The 23,084-nt window shown below is 40.9% G+C and overlaps 1 protein-coding gene across 11 annotated transcripts in view; it reads right to left on the reverse strand.

Moving 5' to 3' along the window:
- Nucleotides 1-270: 270 nt before the first annotated feature.
- Nucleotides 271-23,084, reverse strand: part of HIVEP1 (HIVEP zinc finger 1) — a 145,989-nt gene continuing 123,175 nt past the window's right edge. For all 11 annotated transcript variants that reach the window (XM_082344487.1, XM_082344491.1, XM_082344486.1 and 8 more), the window contains 3 exons: nt 22,962-23,063; nt 3,613-4,124; nt 271-2,020 (listed from right to left, as the gene is read on the reverse strand). In XM_082344487.1, coding sequence (XP_082200613.1) covers nt 848-2,020; nt 3,613-4,124; nt 22,962-23,063 — 1,787 coding nt within the window. In that variant the 3' untranslated portion in view covers nt 271-847. The remainder of the gene's footprint in view (nt 2,021-3,612; nt 4,125-22,961; nt 23,064-23,084) is intronic.

A 23,084-nucleotide genomic window follows, 5' to 3' on the forward strand; every position in this document is an offset into this window, starting at 1 on the left:
ATGTATACTTACAGAAAATGTTCTCAAGTACTGAATCTCCTCGTAAGTTAATAGCTACAGAATTATTCCTCACAAGTTGGAAAAATTGGTCACCTGGCTAAATGGATTTGAGTGAGTTTCACACAGCAGTAACACCACTATAAAGCCCCCATTTCTCAAAAATACGGGTGGAGGGGGGCGAGTGTGGAAGGAATGTTAACCTAGGGCTATCTCCCGAATGTTGGTTGCTGGCCCCTACATGACATAAAGAAAGCACAACTAAAGCGATAGTAAAGTCAGTAAACGATATTTTACTGAAACATAACACAGAAACTCTGTCTGAAGTGTAAAGTTACTGTCTTACGCAAGAAGGACAGACCCATTTTCAAAGACTAATATGAATACAATAAATATGGAGGTCACGTACTAATTTATACACAGAAACTCTGTCCCACAGCCATAAAAATTTATATTTAACAGTGCAACATATAATTTAATCATTGGATTTATTTGACAGGTTTTTTTTGCTAAACACAAATAACTACCTGGTTTTCATATACATATATAATATATATTTTATGTATATAGATATTCAACAATCTGTACAGTTTCTAAACATAAAACTCCTAAAAGGCACAATTGTCTATACAACATGTACAAAAATGGCTGGAGCTGACACAAAACAACAATTATTGGTCAAAAGTTCATGATTGCACAAAGATTAGTCATGAGTTTATGTCAGAAAAATGTGCTTTAAGGAAAGGAGGGTTTTCAAAGAAACCTGTAAGTGTTCTATAAAAAAAAAAAAAAAAAAAATTCCAGAAAACCAAAAACCAAACAAAACCCCAAACCCTCAAATAAAACGCCCCTAGGTCGCGATCACGAGCCTGTCCTCGTCCTCGTCGCTGCTCACATCGCTGAACTGCGCGGCCTGCCTCCGGGCCGGGGGCGGGGCCGGGGCTGGGGGCGTGGCCGGGGGCCGGGCCGCGGGTCCCTCCCGGTCCAGGGGGCGAGGCTGCCGGCCGGACGGCAGGGGCCCGGATGCTGGTTTGCCCGGCGCGGCAGGGAGTTCGTGCCGGGGCTTCGGGAGATTCCCGGAGGCGGCCGTCCCCGCATCCAGGCGACTGGAGCCGTCCCGCCTGGCGTGGTCTCTGGCCGGGGCAGGTGGATCTAGACCCTTCGGTGCGTTTTCCCGCGGGACTCGGGGCGAGCCCTGCGGCGACGCGCTCCCGCCGCCCGGGTGCGCACCGGCGGCCGAGGGCTGCTTGGGCGGCGCCTCCCGGGCTCTGTTTGGGGGAGCGGGCCTCTCGGGGGCTCCCTGGGCGTCCACGGTGACCTGGCCGACGGAGGGGATCAGCGTGGGCAAGGCGATGTTCAGGATCTGGAGGCCCGGGATGGGCGCCGGGGGGGCGGGGCCGCTCTGGGAGGAAGGGTTGGCGGTCACCACCTGCAGCCCCACGGCGGCGTTCAGAGCGAGCCCGGGCGGGCGCACCTGCGGGCCGAGGTTCGCGCTGGCCAGGCCCAAAATGTTGACCGTCTCCATGCTCAGTGCCGGCAGGGGCTGCAGGGCCGGCGGACTCGGGTTCTGCAGGCCCGGCACGCGGATTTGGCCGATGGGAATACAGGGCACCACGCTGCTCAATTCAGCCACTCCGGAGGGGCTGGTAGCGCCGGACACTTCTGCGGTCAAGTCCCCGGGGGTGCCCAACGTTCTGTGAATGACGTTGACAGCGGGGATCGTGAGTTGCACTGGCCCAGCTTGGATGGGTACGAACGTGGAGTACGTGAGGCCGGCAGGGACCGCCTGGATCCCCCCGACCGGAAGCATATCATATGGTGTCCTTGACTGCAGCCGGGAATGCAGAGGCAGGTGGCTGAAGAGACGCGTCTGGGGAGAAGGCAGCCCTGGAGGCGGATGGACAGTGACTTGCTGCTTCGGCTCCTGAGCGCCGGGCCGAGGCGAGGTCGCGCAAGGAGGTGCCCCTCCCGGCTGAGGGCTGCGCTCAATGCCCCGAGGAGGAAGGCTCACGGATGACGGGCCCTAAAAGACAAGACGGAACGGTCCTTGATGGCAGAGCTTCCTTATTAGTCCCTGAGCTAAAATTTTTAGCTCCCGCAAAGCCTATTCCTCCTGAGGTAAAAGTATGTACACTTGTATTTTATAAAAATGATAAGCTTGCTAAAAGTTGTATTTTGATTTAAACAATAAATTTCCAACTTAAAACCTATTACACTCTCCATCTCTTTACAAAGGTCAGCAACAAGTTTTGTAGAGTACTTTACATTTTTCAAACAAATTTCCTGGATATCATCTCAGTTATACCGAAATTAACCCTGAGAGGGGGCCATAATTCTTCTTCCATTGTTGTTGTTTTTATTATTGCTGGCACCACCAGCTCCACCCTATTTTAGAGATTAGGAGTTATTGAGAAATTTTGAGATATTAGTTGGCTATGAGTATCGACTCAGGGGGAAAAAGTAACTGGAGGACTCTTCATTTATGAAATAAAGAGCCGCCATTAACGAAAAGGTCTGCAGTTTTCATTTGTTCATTTATTCTAAGTGTATGAAATGTCTACTGAAAACCAGATTTCCAGCCATTGGCAGGTGTGTGAGAGATTTGGGGACAGAGAAGGTTAGAGCACAGGTGACTAATATGAAAGTAATGAAATGTGAGTAGAAGGGATATATCTCACCAATGCTCCCTTCCACCCAAGATTATCATATAAATATTAGCTTTTTCGTGATATATCCGTATTATAGAACTACATTAATGTATATACTAATTTAATTAATGTTACTTAAATAGGAACGTAATTTAATTAAATTATATTAACGTAGGATAGGCTACAGAAATCCAATCTTTTCACAGTCTTTTTAGTTTTCTCCAGTGTTACCCAGCAAACCAAAATCTGCCGCATTTAGAAATAGATCCTATTACAATTATCAATCCATACCAGAGGTAAAAGAACTGTCAATGAGAGAGAAGAAAGGATTCCTCACAAGCCCACCAGGGTTTGTAAAAGCAGGAAATCATTACAGCACACATGGAGGGTGACTTTCCAGAGGCCTGAGTCTGGCCCTGAGCTAGTTCTTGGGCAGGAAGCTTTCCTAAGCTGTCACAGCAATTTGATCATTCAAACAAAGTGAACTTCTTAATATGTTTTTTGGGTCACATTAACTTTGCCATGGAAACTGGTAGCTGCCTGCTAACAGGGGCAAAATGCAAAATGTTCAGATAATTTAGTGCAAATCCATCACATCGATGCCAGTGGAAGATCATCTCAGAGGAAGCCGTGGAATACGTAGGCCCCAAGACTCACATTCTCTGTTGGCACACACGTATTTTTTATTCCAAGATTTTTTTTTAAAAAAACCAAATAATAACAAATGAGTATACTGTAAATATACTGGTTCTTTTACAGACTTATAATACAATATACGAACTCTGACTGAAATACCTAACAAGAATCCGAAGGACAAAAATGTCCTTTGGCCTTAAATCAAACAAAAACATAAGGTTAAAGAAACTGACTTAGCTATAAATGAGTAATTTAAGTGCATTGATTTCTTAAGTCATTAGGTTCCCCATATTAAATAGGTTAGACGAAAAGAAAACCACCAAGTTATTACCTGTGTTAAAGCAACAGCCTTTCCTGCCACAGAACTTCCCAGGATCTCTTCGGATTCGGGATAGTCTACAGACATCTGGTGACACGGGGACCTGGGCGCAGCCTCGGGTGACCTGGCAGAGTCTCCAGGAGCGGCCACCTCACCCTCGTCCCCCGCAGCCCGCTGCCTGGTCCTCACTGGTGACCCCGGCTTCCCGCCGTAGTCTGACTGCACCGTGCTAAGCACGGTCATCTTGGTGGGCAACGCTCTCGGGAGAACATCCATCGGGTCCGTGTGTCCCCCAGAAAAGCAATCAGGAATCCTGACGTCCTCGTCAGCACCCCGACAGTCCTGGAGGCTGCTTCTGGCCGGAAGGTGCTGCGGGCTGGCCGTGGCCGAGGGGGCCGCCGACAGGACCGACTCGGCCTGGCTGTCTTCATCCTCGTCTTCGTTCTCGTTCTCGTCCTCATCTGGGCCATCGGATTCTTCAAGGTCATATCCAGACCGCTCGTAACTGAATCTTTGTTTTTCATCTGATAAAAACAACCGAGAGGGTATGTTATAGAATGCAAGTGGTCGAATGCAATCTTCTCTTTTTTATAAGCTTGGCAATACTGTGAGGAATGTTCAAGGCAAGGGCTCTACCCATAAAAAGCCTACAGTTTAGTCGAGGAGAATGACATGGGGAGGTCAGTCTGTGCAGCAGGAATCAGAGGAGTGAGGCGCCGACAGAGTGGGGCGTGGCCAGGGAGGCTTGTTAAGGATGCAGAACGTGAAATGAACCTCATGGGAGCAGACAGGCAGAGGGCGATACACAACGAAAACCAGAAATAAAGGCCTCAAATATTATACTCGTAAAACCTGCAAAAGAAGACTGAACTATATAAAGAAAATTAACAAAGAGTTCACTGCAACTCTTTTTCTGAGCTCTTTTTCTCTATCTACTTGTTTGCATCTCCCTTTTATTGAACAAATGAAAACAAAACCAAAAAAATGATGGTATTTCATATTTGCAAACAGAATAATTTTCCTTTATATTTGAATAGTAGTTTAGGCATATTTCCACTGTCCTCTGAGTAGTAATATTCTGTAATATTTAATCCTTGTACTTTTTTTTTTTTTAACTGAGAAAGGTACTAAATTTTCCCATCATTTTTTTCTATAATGACTCAACCCACTTCTCACAGGAAGGGGAACATTAATTCAAAGTCATTAATATCAGCCTTATAATGTCATGTGAGACTATGTTTAACAAGGAATATTCAAGATAATCCAGGGAATAGTTTCAAATATCTCATAAGCTCACGTGAAATTTGATTTAAAACCTTATCTATTCAAAATCTTGCAAAATTAGAGGTACTTTCCCTTAGAAAGCTAATAAAGTTTAAAAAGTTAAATGGAGGAGGAATGCAAAATCTCTACCCCAATTCATTGTCACTGGGCTATAATAAAGAAGGCATCAGACCATGTTCAACTTAGCTGTGATACACACTGCATTTATATGTTCTTTTTGAAGAGAAAAAAATGTAAACAGAGAAATAATTAATAGGTATATCTCCTGGGTTTTCCAAATGGTTTGCATATTAATTTACTACTCTTTCTATATTACAAAGATAAGTTCTTAGAGAAAAGTCTTGAAGCATCAACACCAACACATTTGAGGATGATTATTTCTAGGAGATAGAACAGACTAGAACTTTTATTTTTTTTATCTCAAGCATATGTTACTTTTATAATTAAAACATTCAAACACAAAACATACACATATAGATTCCTTTAATATGTGATTTCATGTCTTTTGATTTATGGGTTCTACTATTTTGCTGTAAAATCATACATAAAATAACACCAATCTATTGAATCCCACCAGATGCCCATGCTGGACATGGAATGGGTGATTTCCGGGTAGATGCCCTGCCTCCTGCCTCACAGATCCCTCTCTGATACCTTGTCTGATGTTTGAAATGCTAAAATTAGAGAGTCTTTCCCCCATATATTTTGAATTTGCCACATGAATGCCGAATCAGATGTATTTTTAGAGATTTTAATACGAGAAAAAATTTTTCTTTCGAAGGAGAAAGTAGAAAAAAATCAAAACAAAACAGAAGAAACCGGATGACTGACGAGAGGGAACAGGTTACTGGAGAGGGAGGCTGATTTCATCAGAGCCAACCCTGCCACAAAGCCTGACTAGGGTGAGACTTGCTTTATCGTAAAAGCTATTACTTCTTTTTTTTTTTAAAATAACAGGCCTAACTTTAAATTTATGACTTTCCTTAAACCCATCATAAGGTTGAAGTCCCAGGCAATCAAACAGCCCAAACTCTAGAGACAGTGTCTGTAGGAAGAGAGGAGACACATGCTTGTGTCATCTGGGGCAGATGCAGCAGGACACGGGTCGGGGGAGGTCAGCTAAATGGTTGACAGACTGGTTAGAGCCAAGCGTGGGCTGGGAGGGCTGTGTGACTCCTCTGGGGCTACATTCTCTTGCAGGCTCTATGTCATGAACACCATATTCAAGCACTCACAGAAAAGGGCACTAAGTATCCATTGTGGTCCAGATCCGGGGGAGAGGAGCAGCATTTAGGAGGGGCAAGGAAATCCCCCTAGGTCCATCTCCCCTCTCTCCACTAGGGAACAAACACTTGGTCCTGTGAAGAGGAGGGCAACAAGCACTGCTGCCCTTGGGACTTTGGTGAAAACTTACTGCAGTAGGGAAAGGGAATGAATAACAGAAAAAACACAACTCTACTCCTTAAGGAGGGACAAGGTTGCCAGCTGAGTCCACCACAACAGCTGAGCTAGGGAAGGAGAACAAGAGGGCCACAGTCCAGAAACCTGAGAACACGGTGCACGTAGAAGGCTGAGGCTGCATCAGAACAGAGGTGGCATCCCATCCTCCTCTTCACCCACTAATGCCAAGTTAAGGAGCTTGAAATGAGAGGTAACAGCAAAATACTACTGGAAGAGGACCAGGAGAAGAACAGAATGTGTAGAGCACCCTCTCTGAGGCATAGCACAAAGGAAAGACCTAAAACTGGAATGGAACAAGCATTTCTCTTATAATCCAACCCCCACCCCAAACAGGAAGTGACTCTATAGGAATCTGAAGCCTTTGGTGCTCTGATGGTAACCTTAACAACAACAAATCTCTCCAACCCAGTCCAACTCCTGACTAGAAAGGCTCTAACTCCCACACAAAGGGCCTTGCTAGGCATAAAAACCATTTACATTAGTCTCTATTGTCTTATGCAAGATGTCTAGCTTTCAACAAAAATTACAAGGCATACAAAAAGGCAAGAAAAAACATACACAGAAGAGGAAAAGCAATCGGAACCAGTCAGATATGATACAGATGTTAGAACTTTCAGAAAATTTAAAATAATTGACCAATATGTTAAAGGCTCTAATGAGAAAGGTGAACAACATATACTACCAAGTGGGAATTTCATCTGTGAGATGAAACTATGAAAAAAAAAAAAAAAAAAAAAGAAATGCTAGCAATGAAAAACACAGTAACAATGATAAGAAAAGAAAGAAAGAAAAAAAAGAAAAACCAAAACCAAAAAACCCCAGAATTCTATGTTCTATGCTCATTGAAAATAATTTTCAAAGATGAAAGAGAAATACAAACTTTCTTAGAAAATAAAAACTGAGGAGATCCACTGCCAGCAGACCTACTTGATGATAAACGTTAAAGGAAGCTCTTTAGGCACAGAGAATATGGTATCAGATGGGAACTCATATTTACCCCCCAAAAAAGAAAAGCAACGGAAATAGAATAAATGAAGATAAAATTTAAAAAAAATTTTAATTGCTTGTTCTAAAAGATAATTTAATGTCTACAGTAGTAAAAATGTACTATATGTTTATAGCATGTGTAAATGTAAATGGTATGACAATAATAGCACAAAGGATGAAAAGGAGGAATTGTGAATACACTGTTATATAAAGTCTTTACACTACATGTAAAGTAATGGAATATTATTTGAAGGCAGACGACTAAATTTTCTTAAAAGACACAAATAAGTCAACAGAGGAGAAAAACAGAACCATAAAAATGCTTAATTAGGGCATAAAAAGAAGGAAAAAATGAAGCAAATAGGAAACAGCTGGCACGTGATAGATTTTATTCCAACTACATGAAAAAGAAAAAGAAAAATAAAAGGAATGGTCTAACACATGAATTTAAAGGGAGAGACTGCTAGACTGGGTAAAAAAGCAAGTCCCGAATATATATTACGGATGAGAAATCCATTTTAAATATAAAGACATAATAGATTGAAAGTAAAGTTTGGAGAAAGATATACATTTAAAAATTAACTAAAATACAGCGGCAAAAACTATATGCTAATATCAGAAAAAGCAGACATCAAAACAAGGAATATTATCAAAGATGAACAGGAACATTACATAATGATAAAAGGGTTACCATTCCATGAACATACAACAATCTTAAATGTGTAGCAATGAAACCAGAACTTCAAAATAAATGAGGCTAAAACAAAAAAGCAATAAACAAATCCACAATTGCAGTTGAAGACTTCAACACTCTACCCTCAGTAATTGATGAAACAAATATATAGAAAATCAGTAGGAACACAGAAGACTTGAAAAATACTGTCAACCAACTAGACCTAGTTAACAGTTACGTTCCACCCAAAGAGCAGAATACGCTTTCCTTATAAGTGTACGTGGAACATTCACCAACGTGTATATTCTGAGCTACAAAGCCAACCTCGACAAATTTCAATGAATAGAAATCATACTTACGTTTCTGCTTGAAAACAGAATAACCTAGAAATCAGTTACTGGAAGATATCTGAACAATCCCCCAATATTTCAGAATTAAATAACACATTTCTAAATAAACCATGAGTCAGAAATGAAAGTCTCAAAGAAAGTCAGAAATATCTTGAACTGGATAAAAACCAAAATATAACATTCAAAATTCGTGGGATGCAGCTAAAGCAGTGGTTAGTGGGAAATTTATTGTATCCAACATTTCTATTAGAAAAGAAGAAAGGTCTCAAATAAATAATCTAAGTTCTCAGCTTTAGAAATTAGAAAAAGGCAATCAAACTTAAACCGAAAGCAAGGAGCAGGAAGGAAATAATAGAGGTATCTTTCAAGTGGCCAGTGGCTACGAAGCTATGGCACATCAATACGACGGAATACTACTCAGCAATAGAGAGGAATGAACTATTGACGCCCACAAAAACATGGACAAATTCACATGTATTCTGCTAAGTGAAAGAAGCCAGACCCCCAAAGCTCCTTATTTTGATTCCTTTCATATGACACTCTGGAAAACATACGAATACAGGGAGGAAAAGACATCAGTGGCTGCTAGGGGCTGTTGGGCGTGGAGAGGTGTCCATAAAGAAGTGGCGCAGAGGAATTTTGGGGCGATGGAACTGTTCTCTGTGGAACTGTGGGGCTGGACACACAATTGTACACATTTGTCAAAAACCACCAAACTGTGCACCCTAAGGTGAATTGTAGGGTGTGTAAATACAAACATAACCAGGATGTGGTGGAAATCTGAGATGAAATGCAAGCTGAGACAGATGGCTGAGTACAAATGAACTCCACAACCACGACCTAGGTAACCCTGGCAAAGGGGGTTCTGACCAGACAATGTGAAGGCTAAAGACAAAAAGAGCTGCACACAGACACTATGCTGTGATTGTAAACCTGTTTTTCACAGGTGGGTCAGCATTTCTGGAACTAGTTTATTGGTATGCTAGAGCTGAACAAATAAGTGAACATACTGTAGATGAGAACCAGGTTTCCCACTGTTGGTGAAAGAAAAAAAAAGGAAATGGAGCAGGCTAAAATAAACTCTGTGGGACTGGACCAGAACTGGAATTATCAGTGTGGACTCACGTTCTCATTTGTGTGTGTGTGTGTGTGTGTGCGTGTGCGCGTACACATACACAGATACAGAAATAAACACAGATGTACGTATATGTACGAGTTAGCATAAATATGCATATTTCCCAGCTCTATCCAACGAGAGGGGCTAGAAGCAGTGACAGGTTAGTAGCCAGAAACACACCACCTAGCGGCTAGATCTTGGTTCCTAAATACCATTCTCCAGTAAAGTGAACCAGGGGTCCCTGGGGAAATGGTGAATTCCATGGCTGGAACATCTTGGGTGTCAAAAAGTAAGGAACTGGGACTTCCCTGGTGGCGCAGTGGTTAAGAATCCGCCTGCCAATGCAGGGAACATGGGTTCAAGCCTGGGTCCTGGAAGATCCCATATGCCTAGGAGCAACTAAGCCCGTGCGCCACAACTACTGAGCCTGAGCTCTAGAGCACACAAGCCACAACTACTGAGCCTGCATGCCACAACTAATGGAACCCACACGCCTAGAGCCCGTGCTCTGCAACAAGAGAAGCCACTGCAATGAGAAGCCTGCACACCGCAATGAAGAGTAGCCCCCGCTCACCACAACTAGAGAAAGCCTGGGCGCAGCAACAAAGACCCAACACAGCCAAAAATAAATGAATAAATAAAATAAAAATTAAAAAAAAAAAGTAAGGAACTGCTTAAAGAAAAAAAAAGCAGCCGCATGTTGAAAGGGCACAGGAACAGACCTCAAAGAGCTCTCAATGGTCAATGAGAACTTGAGCTACACAATAAATAACAGAACTGGATTATAACCCAAAGAATAAAATACATAACCTTGAGTCCATACTGATGTAAATGAATGAATGGATGAATGAACTAATGGAGAAATGGTAACTTTTCCTTGCAGAAAAATTCTAATTGATAAATTAGAACACCATAGCAATACTTACCACAGGCAAAATCCATCAATGCATAAATAGGGTATCTGCATAGTTTTAAAGTATCTCCGCAAATATTTAATATTTATAAAGGGAACAACAGTAAGTTTACAGTAGCTAGTCCTGGCAGACATCACCTTAGCCAAGTAAAGAAGGTTAACATGACCAGTAATACATACTGACATACGGTACCCCCGATATGATGCACTAAGAAAAGCATAACCACCCTATGGCGCCTCCCCAATAATGTATAACCTCAATCCAGCCGTGAGCATTTATCAGAAAACCCCAAATTGAGAACATTCTACAAAATAACTGATCAATACTCTCTATAAATGTCAAGGTCATGAAAGACAATAAAGACTGAGGGGACACGCTGGAGGAGCCACGACGACTAAGTGTGATGTGGGATCATGAAGGAGAGCCTGGGGCAGGAAAAGGACATCAGGGGAAAAACTGGGAAGTCCTATGCTTTAGTTAGCAATCCTGAGCTGAGGTTAATTTCTTAGTGTTGACAAATGTTCTTGGTTATGTAAGATGCTAGCACAGGGGAGGCTGGGTAAAGAATATACAGGAACTCTACTAGTTTTTTGACTTTCTACAAAGACCAAAATAACCTTTTAAAAAATGACATCAAGAAAAAACCTATTTGCCAATGCTCCAGGACCTTTATTTTACTCTACTGACACCAATATTCTGTCTCATTCAGATAAGCCTGCACAATCTCCATCTCCCTGCTGTTCTTATTATACTCATCAAGACTTCTCTTTCTGACAAGCAATTTTTTTCTTTCCCGTTATTTAACAGGAAACTATTAATTGAAACAAATTCCAACACTTCTCTTGTTTAATTTAAAGGCACAGGTAATTTCTCCAAAATACATCCTAACACACACACACACACACACACTCTTTAAATATCTGGCACCTAACACTATTCTTACCTTGTATCTTGTACCTATTCTTGCAGTTCTTATTCGGTTGTACGTATGACGCCTGAATGCCTCTACTCCGGTTCTAGCCATCGAGACTGCGAGAGCACCCGACTTAGTACTACAGACAGACCAGCGCTATCTGATCACAACTAAAACAAGGGCTAATTAAGGACCTGACTTTTTCTCAGACAAAGATTTTTTAAAAATTAAAAAAGCAGTTAATTATTTTAAAGTGTGAAGCCCGCAGCTCAGAAGTGTCAGAGCCAAGATTTAAACCCAGGTCTCCGCATTCAGATGTCATATTATAAAAACCTAACCACAGAATGATCTGAAAGAAGGTCAACAATGAATGACAGTCAATAACCTAGCTTATAAATATGCATGAGTGAGCTGAATATTTACAGGTACAGACATTAAAAGCTTCAAGTAATTATTTCATTATGAAGAGTGGAACATATAAAATACAATCCCCAAGGAGAATGTAAATAACCTTTTTAATTTCACAACAAATACACTGTATTTTACAGTAAGTATGGAAGTTTAAGAATAATTAGTTATACTATAAATCTTTAAAGTTTTTTATTTTACATATAGATATAAAATTTCAGTGTATGCAACTTATGAGAAGGATTTATAAAGAATACCATATGCTTTTTAATGGGGAAGGGGGTAAAACGACTTGGTTGCATTTTCATGTTCTTTGGCCTTGATCGTCCCACACTTCAGATCAAGGTTTGCAATATTATGGGTGGGAAGACGCACAGGCTGGTGTCCCTGGACCTTTCTTTCTCCCTGGACAGAGCCACATGCCTACAGCTCACAGAGGACTTGAGAAGAGCTGGGATTCCTTTCTACAGTTTTCCTTCCCCAAGATAAGGACTGAATAATGTTTCTCTCTCTACGTGCATTGGGTCGTAAAACTCCTGAAGGGGAAGAACCCTGTCAAAGTTTGGGAACCTGAAAACGAATTTTGGGTCATTACATATTTGTTAAACAGGGTGGATATTCTAGAGTGACCGGAACAAGATACAATGGATAACTTAAATGAACCTAAGACAATGGCATCCTTTTAAATATCCACAGCACCAAAACAAAGCCCAGACACCTCTGCTCTCTGGATTCATGCTAAGAAAAGTCCTTTCGTATTACTGCCCTGTCCCCTTAACCCCTAGCCCCAAAGAAGACTGTTACTATCCGGTCAGAAGTTATGCAGGGTAGAAGACCCAGAAAGGAAAAGTGACCTGTCCATGACCACAAGTCAGCAAGGTCAAGAACACAGACTTGTTAACTACTCCAGAACTTGCCATCTCTGACTTTGTGACACTGCTCGTTTTGCTACAGCCTGTTACTGAGCATAGTAACTACGATGGCATGCTACGCTGAGTTCCTATTGTATCAGGGGCTGCCAAACCATAGCTGCTGGCCTCACGCGGCTCCCGCCTGTTCTTTTAAATAAAGTTTTACTGGAACACAGCCAGGCCCATCATTTACATACTGTCTATGGCAGCTCTCCTGCCACACTCACAAAGTTTAGTTGTCATGCCAGAGACTGTGTGGCCCACAAAGCCTAAAATACTGATTATCAGGCCCTTTACAGAAAAAGTTTGCCAACATTTTACTCTTTATGTTTAAACCTAACAGCCACTCGTGACAGAGCTGATACCAAACTCATTTTACACAGGAAGTTAAGAGACTTAAATACAGCTGGAAAGCATCAAAGTCAGAATTTGGAAACAGGGTTTTTTTGTATTTAGGAGTCTTGTCATTATTCCAGTAAGATATACTACATGACGATTGTTCCTTCCTTGGTTGGTACAATGTAGACTGTACTATTCCAGCAGGGTGAAGGCTGTAGCTCACCCCTCTGCATCCCCCAAGGACCCTAGAACAGGTATAAGGAACCCATACTTACTTAACAAATTCATAAATAAATGGCCTGTAAAATTTCTATTTAATTTCTGTCCTCCTAGGTACATTCCCAACACTCATTGTAAGTAAAAATTTCTACTACTCAGTACAATTTTACGTATGTGTAAAATTAATTCTTCTATTTTCTGTGAATTTAAATTCATGAGGGAAAAAGAAGGTAAACAATGCGGCAATATTGTTTTTCAAAAGTAATTTACGTCAAACCACTTCCCTAAAGATGTGTTTCAAAATCTGATTTCAGTTGGATGAACCGCGGGCTGCCCTCCCATCGCTGCCCGACAGTGACCCCTGCTGGCCGAGCCAGGCGGGGCCTCCCTCAGACAGGCTCCCCTGGGAGGTCAGCAGCACCTCCCTCTTCAACATTCTGCTACTGCTGTAATTTGTCTGCTCTTGTTTTCCTCATGTTTAGAAAAATTACTCTGAAATCCAGACAAACAAGGGAAACCTGGGGAAAAAGTCTTTTAAAGCATGCAACTACTGCAGTAATGCGTTTTTGTTTCGGGTTTTTATTAAACTATGTTTTCATCTTAACAATATAATGAGCCAGGGTTTAACGTTTGTTAACTTTAGGCAGTAAACCAAAAGGCAGTGGTATCTGCATTGTTCATTAACGACATACACACTTCTTTAACTGTAAGTCCCAAGACGTATCATGGTTTCTTACTGTGCGTGGAAGTTTCTCTTAAAAGAACTAATAATGTTTTCTGTAAACATCCCAGTGACAAAAACATATTCTACAGGTTTCATTTTGAAAGCACTTCATTTAGAAAAATTCATTAAATTTATTTTAAGGGTAAATGTGACACAGGTTTTAAATCCTGTGATCTAACGCCATCCTCTTACACGCATCATCCTAAGTACTTAACCTCCAGCGGGAACCGTGTTTCCAGTTGCACCTTGCCACACTGAATGGTTCTCCCAGTCTGGCAGTGGAGGGCACATGTTAACATTCCGAGCAGTCTGCTGACAAAAACATTCTTCGGATCAAGGCATGAAAAGCAAATAGCCAGCAGCATGACTTTTGACACAAAAGGTGAAAAAGAAAAAGTACTTACTAATACCCCAAGAACACAGGGACAAAATTCCTGAGACTATATAGTTTTGCATGGCAAGAATACAGGGACATGTGCAGCTGGCCGGAGGGATTAGACTTTTCATGAACACCTACTATAACTACAGCTGAGTGGCTAGTTTTAAACTACACGGAAACTTCTTTGAGATGTCAAATGTCCAAATTTTAATGGCTGCCTTAGATAAGTTTACAGTCCCCTCTGCTTAATTCAAAATAAATGTTTCCCAACGTCTCTAAATTTACTCCATTTGGAAATTAGAACAAGAATTCATCTGCTGAAGGACGAAATGGGCAGCCATACGGCCCACTGCTTTAAGGGCCGTGAAGAATCAAAAACTCAGGGGTCTTTGCGCCTTCATCACATCATCGTCACACTGACCTTTCATAAGCGCTCCATCCACCAGGGAACATGCACATTCTGCTGGTGAATGACATTCTGAGTATCAAGTTGGTAGAGAGTAGAAAACAGATTTAGGGCATTCAAAAAAAGAAAAAGATTGAAGATAATACCAGGAAAAGAAATACTGTAGATAAGTAGAAATAAACCTACAGTAAACCTTTGATGAAAATAAACAAAACAAGGCAGATATTAAGGAAAAATTAAATATGAACATGGAACAAAAAGACTTGGACTTTTCCCAGAAAACCAGAAGTTGACCAAGACATTACCGAATGGTAATGATTTTTCAAGAATAAATATGGTGGGATACTCTGTAGTAACACTGGCCTTTGGAGAGCCTTTAACAAATTTTGTTGAATAAATGAAAGCTCAGAGATGATATTTCTTGATGATTATGTATGTGCTACAGAAAAGATCAAACGACCAAGCCCCCCAGTTTTTCCTATAAACCTTAAAAACACTCTCCTTAGGTTTCTGGTTGCTATTCTGCAAAGCCTGGCATTTAGAATCAGGGCTCCCAAATAATATCCTTGTGGGTTTTTTTTCTTTAAAAAGTTTACCCCATTTCCCAGATGTCTGAGATAATCAAGGTGTAAATATCTGGAGCAAGTTCTTGCATATCCTGTTAGCACTGGCTGTTGAGGTGTATGTGACTTTCATACAAGTGTGATGAATCTAATAGTCCTTCCTAAGGTGCTGTAGGACTCCACTTCTGACAGAACTGCCCCGCTGTCAATGTGAAACATGAAGGTGGCTACCAAAACTACTTAAGAATTTTATTCAGTATCTAGAGAAGACTTAATGTCACAAATTTTCATATTGATCAAGACGATGTGTCAGTGTACTGGTTTCCCAAGAGACACGTGGCTCCTGAACTTGGCTACTTATTTTTCTTTAATCACCGTTATTTGGTAGCCATCTGTAATCTAGCTGCATAATTAAGTGAGAAACTTCAACTGTGTTTAGGAAAGCCTAGGTGACAAAGGAGATTCCGCTGATAAGAGTTTACTCAGTAATTTCATACCTGCATATTTCATATAGTAGATCAGTAACGCCCCTGGATAAATGCAGCCGTGGGGGCAAAATGAAAGGCATCGGAAGAGCCACTGGAATCACTACCTTTTGGGACACAGGTAAGAAACTGCTGTGACACCTAACTGCTGGCCAAACCTTAGCATTTTCCTGAATTTTTATGTAGACACGCAGCAAATGGAATTGCGGTGCGGTTTCTAACAGTGCACTGTGCAGTGGGCTTAACACCAGAGGTACATTAGATGAAGAGTACGAGAAATGACAGTAGGACCCCAGGATGCCACAAAAGCACTTGATAAAACTGCTCATCATTGAGGCTTCCCTGGTGGCGCAGTGGTTGAGAGTCTGCCTGCCAATGCACGGGACACGGGTTCCAGCCCTGGTCTGGGAAGATCCCACATGCCGCGGAACAACTGGGCCCGTGAGCCACAACTGCTGAGCCTGCGCGTCTGGAGCCTGTGCTCCGCAACAAGAGAGGCCACGATAGTGAGAGACCCGCGCACCGCGATGAAGAGTGGCCCCCGCTCGCCGCAACTAACGAAAGCCCTCGCACAGAAACGAAGACCCAACACAGCCAAAAATAAAAATAAATAAATAAATAAATAATTAAAAAAAAAAACACTAAACTGTTCATCATTAAAGGGAAAAGACAGCAAGTTATGTGTGGAAAGACCCTATATTACGATGCAATTTCATCACTTATTTTCATTAGTTGGGCCAGGAAAATAGGGAGTACACTGTCAGGCAGCAATCTCGAGCTGGCGGCTGAAGTCTCAGAAGGAACCGCTGCCATGAGCCTGATCCCGGAGAAGGGGGAGGCTTCCAGGTGTGATCAGGGAGGCGGGAAACTCCTAAGGGCAGGGAGGAAGCAGGGGGAGAGAGAACCCAGCATGTCAGATCACTCGGCACTGACCTGCTTCTGGACCCCAAGCTTCCTTCTACGAACAGATGTACACTTCAAAGATTAAAACTATGATAGCTGAAAATATTTATTCTCCCTTCTGTTTTTTTTTAAAGTTAGTCACTTCTTCTACTACTACTATATGGCTAATAATTTGTATTTTTCCTTGGAAAATTAAATTGATAGTAAAATGAAACACTTCGTAACATACGCCACTACTCCTTACAACATCCTTATGGAGTTGATAAGGGCAAGGTTTTAAAACATGCACGGAAACATTAAGGTAGGAAAAAATCAAGTCTTTATCTTTTATGATAGTCTATTCTGTGGAGAAAGTTCTACACCTTGGTGCTGCTGGGTCAGAGTAGAAATGAATTCCAGGAGAAATAATGCTCCCTAATTTAATAAATGAAGAGCAAGATTTCTAAATGAGTCATTATACATATATACATACAAAATTGGGTGTCACAAGGGAAAAATCGTACCAGACTTTCCATCCAAACCTGTAAACTCCATCTGGTAGAGAACGAGAGATGCTGAAACCTTAAGATACTTTGTTTATAAAAACACCCTTTCAGAAAAATATTTTTTTAAAAAAAAATATTTATTTATTATTTAGCCACGCCGGGTCTTAGTTGCAGCACATGGGATCTTTAGTTGCGGCATGCGAACTCTTAGCTGTGGCATGTGGGATCTAGTTCCCCGACCAGGGATCGAACCCGGGCCCCATGCACTGGGAGCGCAGAGTCTTAGCCACTGGACCACCAGGGAAGTCCCCCCAAAAAGATTTTTGCTCTATGGTATTATTTATTATTGTTGCTGCTGAATGGGACTAACCACTTAAAGGAATCATGCTTCTTTTAGTCATTATTGTCTAAATTCCCACCATAAAATAAAACAGCAGCAGCAGAAAAGAAAAAACAAACAAAAGCTCAGCAATGAAAATTCCTGGGGACACAAATAAAAAGCCCTACTATTTGTTGTTTCCTTGTTTAAAAAACATTTGAGAAAATAATCCAGATTAAAAGTCAGATGTATATGGGACTAGAGAGGTAGTGGCTTTAAATTACTTTAGATGATACAAGAAAAAAAGAAAAAAATCCCTCAGACTTTCTTAAAGGAAGGTGCTAAAACTCCCCTGCATAGTAGGACCTGTCCCCCAGCGCCCTGCCCAACTCTCTCATCCTGCCCCATTTATACTCCTGATGCCCTATTCCCCTCTCCCAACCTCTGGGTTTTTGCTCAACAATTCTCTCGGTCCAGAGTGCTTGCCCTCCTTTACCCCACCCCCTCATCAATACTTTTTCAAACAAAGCAATATATGGATCATTATATTTTGATATATTTCCTTTCTTTTCGTTCTCCTGGGATACCCTTAGTCATCCTTCTGTTCCAGACGAGGCCATCACTGTCCTTCCTAGATCCCAGCCTTGAGGAGTGAACCCTGCCAAGTCTGAGCTCACTCCAACGTCCCCACATCACAGCCACAGGCGAGGAGCTCCTGAGGGCAGTGACTGTGGACATACTAGACAGTTGCTGCGGTGCTAAATAAATAATCAGTCACAAAGAGAATAAACTCTTCTTCTCTGGAACCACTGAAAAATGGAACAGATATTTATCAGTCTGCACAGATCATTACTGAGGATGAAAAAACGGAATCGTCAGGATAACTTAAAATATCTCCCAGTCTTCTGATCTAATAACCAATAAATAACAAATTAACAAATGAATGGCCATCATCACTTTGAAAATTCCTATATCGACCACGGCCAAACCATGTAAACACTATTCACAGGTAAAGGCATTAAATACTGTATTACAGCTACCATTTCATTGTAGTGAAGGAATTTAATGGAAAACTAGTATATCATATTCTAAAAACAACAATGTTGAATGATTTCCTGACAGATTATAGGTCGCTTTTTTCCAGTCACCCACTCAATCTACAACTATTTACTATCTATGATTTGCCGCTAGCCACAATCCCAGCAAGTGCTGACGATACAGCAGTGACCACAGGGAGATCGCCGTCCTATGTTCTATTTTCTAGTTGAAAGGAACAGACGATGAATACACACACTCATCTGTAAGTTGTAAGTGGCTGTAAGTGCTGTACGGAAAAATAATGCCGGCAGGAAGAGGGTGAGGTGCTCTTTTCTCTAGGGAGCTTCAGGAAGGCCTCACTGATAAGGTGACGTCTGAGCACAAGAGCACTGAGAGATGATGGGGTGTCTTGCAGCACCTGGTGGAGGGCATTCCAAAGGGAGGAAAAGAGAAAAGGCCCTGGACAGGGGCCAGCTGGGTGTGCTGCCCACTGAGCCAGGCGATCAGGGTGGTTGCAGCTGAGGGGAAGGGGAGGAGGGAGTGGAGCCGAGTTTCAGAGGCGTGGTGCTCGCAGGGGACACAGACCACGGCTCCGAACGAGACAGGAAACCGATGGAGGGTTTTAAGCAAAGCCATGACGTAACTTTTAGAAACCACTTTGGCTGCTGTGTTGAAAGCAGGCTGTAAAGAGGCAGGGGCTGAACCACGGAGACCAGTGAGGGGCTACTGCAAGCAACTTAGAAGACGTGATGATAGCTTTGACCAGGGCTGGGAGGAACAGGTGGTTCAAAGCGGTAGGTTTCCGAATACATTTTGAAGGAAGAGCCAAAGGTTTTACTGGTGGATTGGAGCCAAAGGACACCAAGTACGACTTCAAGGTTTTTGGTCCAGCAGCTGGAAGGATGGGAGAAGGACTTCAGGGAAGCGTGCTTCTTAGAGTCACATAAGGGGTAAACCAGGAGTCTGGGGCACGTCACACTCTAGATGCCTATTAGACATCCAAGTGGAGATGGTGAGTAGAAAGATGGACATGCAAGTTTGGATATTGGAATCCTCAGCATATAGATGGTATTTAAAGTCGGAAGACTGGATGAGACTACCTGGGGAGGGAGCATAGACAGAAGAGATGAGAGATTAGAGACCACAGCCCTGGGCACTGCATTTAGAGGCTGGGGAGATGAGGAGGAGCCAGCAAAGGCGAGTGAAAAAAGAATGCCTAGAATATTCTAGGCTGGTGTTGGGCTAGAAAATGGTACACCTTGCAGACAGGCAGCATCACATTGTGGGCTTCTGCGCTTTCCTCTCTAAAAACATAGACATCTAAAGAATTGCTAAGCAAGATCCCATCTCTAACTACCATCAGTTTAATAGAGTGAAACTTCTTCCCAAAGAATAGTAAGATCCAAACTTAGGCTAGCAATCAAGAAAATATAAGTAAAGACAGCAGACTATCATCCATCAAATTGGCCCCAAACTAAAATGCGTGTAGTATCAGGTATAGTTAAAGGTGTACAGAAATAGGAATTATCCTAGAGAACGATTTAAAATTATAAAGCAAAATTAATTTTCTAGGTATCTACATACAAGGTGGTACTGTTCATGCAAATCTGGAATACAAACTTAAACAAAACCACATGCTATGTGTGGATATACACACGTATGTTAAATGAGTAGAAAGAAAACCCCTAAGTGCAGTTAGTGTTTGCCTCTGGGAGGGAGTGCGACGGGCAAGGGTGAGTTAGAGATACTGCACCTAATGTGTAATGCCTTACTTAGCTTGTTTTTTTTCAAAAATACAAATTTATGAAAATACAATTTTCAAAAACACAATTTATGAAAAAGACTTGAAGCAAATGTGAGAAAATGTTTATAATCCCCAACTCTGGTGTGAATACATGAGTGCATGTAATAAAACTCTTTGTAATCTTTCTGTATTTTTAAAAAACATCTCAAAATATTTTTAAAAACACAAAAGACAATAATAAAGGGAAAACAAGACCATTTGTTTGAAACAACGTTCGCCACATTTATGCCTATATTCCAAGCCTATAATAAAGCAGAAGTGGAGGAATATATTTTGTTGGCATATTATAAAGAACTATGAGGTATGACATAGCACTTGGCAAAATCCACCTATGTGCTATAATTTACTATTCAATAAAAACCGTGAAAAAACTTTAAGTATACTACTGATAAGTACAGTAATTTTAAAAAAATTAAACAGAAAAAACAGGTAAAATTACCTAGAGTTTTATCAGAGGATCTCATCTGAATTGGGAATTAGGCTATCAAGTTTGAGTTATAGTCTAAGACCTGCTTCAAGCGTTTCTGGAATCAGGTGAGAAATAACAAAAATGAACGGATAGATATGTAAGTCCATCAGTCAGTTGTCCAATCTAAACGATGCATGATAATTAATGGAAACTACACTTAATTCTCCTATGTAAATTTGGGATATAAACACTACCTTCCCTTGACGGTTTAGAAGATTCTACATTTTACTTAATTTTTATAAGACTCATCTTCTTATAGAAGTAAAACACCTAAGAGTATATATTATAATAATAATGCTTTTAATGTTTATACATTTTTCAGAAATTAGTATTTCATATTATAACCTCTACTTTGTGCCTTTTCTAGTCTCTGGGTAATAAATATACTCACTGAAAGCGTTACTCATTTTTCCTAGCTTTTTAATTCTGAATTGCTCAGCGTAATAGCAATAAAGCAAATAAATAATAAAGAGGGATTTTTTTTTCACTTAAATAGTTATGGTAGTTAATTTACTGCATGACTACTAAGAGCAGAAAATAAATCAAACAGACTATTTACATTAGAAGTAAATTAGTTAATTAATTTTATTAAATGTATGTCTTTATACAAAGACATCAACACAGAATTCAATTCCTAGCCATTCAAAAATCAGTTTTTAATACGTATGTTCCTAGGACAAAAAAGTTACACATATGTTAATTTGATATATACTTTTAAATCCTGATATTGCCATCCCCGATATGTATCAGAGCATCAAAGTGTCTATGAAGCACTAAAAACCTCCTGATTGTCCTAAGTTTGTTATGATTGTATTTTCCTTCTACTAATAATACATCCACTTATTTCCCAAAATTAAAGTTAAAGGCAATCCTTTCCTTGTGCTTAAAATACGAAATCATATCAACTGTAGCACTTAAGATGTGAGTCACTTCTCTTGCATATTTAGAAACAAATTCAGGCTGATTCATTTAGTGTGTTACTGGTTGTCAGGTGGAATGAAAAGCATTTGCTTTTTCTACCTGTATTTTCAAAGATGTCCTCACCATTTTCTCTTTGGAAATTTTTTCTACATCAAACTAGTACATACTAACTAAAACATAGCAAGCAGGTAAATGTTTAATTTAGGGTGTTTTTCAAAAAAGCAATAGGACAACTTTTTTTTTTTAACTTATCTCTTGTTGATAAATTCTTGGGTTAAAACAAAAAGTCTTACAAGAAAATAAGTCTATTGTCTGATTAGTCAGAACAGATGAACAGCTTTATTTCCCCTCAAAATTGGTTAGAGATAAATACTTCCACTTGTTGAGTTAACATCGTTAAGGAAACAACCAGTTAACCTTTTCAAAATAATAAACAATTTGGGGAAGCAAACAAATGTTTTTATTCCCCAAATATTTCCAGAGCAGCTGCCACGAGCAAGGCACTGCGCTGAGGGCTGCGGGCGCAGCGAATACTACTCAGGCATCAGTTCTACTCATGACCCGCTTGAGAATCAGCAAAGAGGTAAGGGAGGAAGCATGTAAATAACAACAACAACAACAAAAAAGTTATGGCAGAAAGGGATCCAATACTCTCAGAGAGTGAACTCTAAAATATTACAGGTGTTGAGAAAAGGGAAAAATTGCTTCCCGCAAGTGGTGTGGGAAGGGAAAATCAGAGAAGGCTTCATGATGGCAGTGGATTTGAGCTAGATCTTGAAGGAAAATAAGATTTTGACCAATGCAGACGGGGAGCCACGTTTGTGTGGGGATTGAGGGTGAGGGCTTTATAGGCAGAGAGCCGGATCAGTGTCATGTAAGCAGGAAATTCAAGCATTAGGGCAGGTGAAAGAGAGAGATGAGGGATAAAGGTGAAGAAGTAGGCAGGCATCAGATTATAAAGGATTCTGAGGAATTACTGGAGGTCAAGTGGCTCATATTCTATTTGGTAGGCAAATGGAAACCAATGGAAGACCTGGAGCAGAGGAATAGTATGATCAGACACATGCTTCAGGAAGATTAACTTAACATCAGTGGGGATAGATGCAAAGGAAGGAAGACAAAGGAAAGGTGAGAAAACTGATTAGGAGTCTATCACATAGTATAAATAAGAGGTAATGAAAGTAGGAACTGAGCAGCATCAGTGGGAATGGAAAGAAGAGTATGGATGCAAAGAAAAAAAAGAGTACATTGTAAATAGCATTTATGAAAAATATGGAATAAAGCCTTACCTGATTCTTCTGTATCTTGTTCATCTATTAAACCTACTGAGACGCCTAAATCCACACATTTCTTGCTATGTGTCTTGGACTTCATGTGTTTTGTCAGATTTCCTTAAGGGAAAAGAATGTTTA

Source organism: Balaenoptera borealis, assembly GCF_965194805.1.
Source record: "Balaenoptera borealis genome assembly, chromosome: 12".
NCBI classification, from domain to species: domain Eukaryota; kingdom Metazoa; phylum Chordata; class Mammalia; order Artiodactyla; family Balaenopteridae; genus Balaenoptera; species Balaenoptera borealis.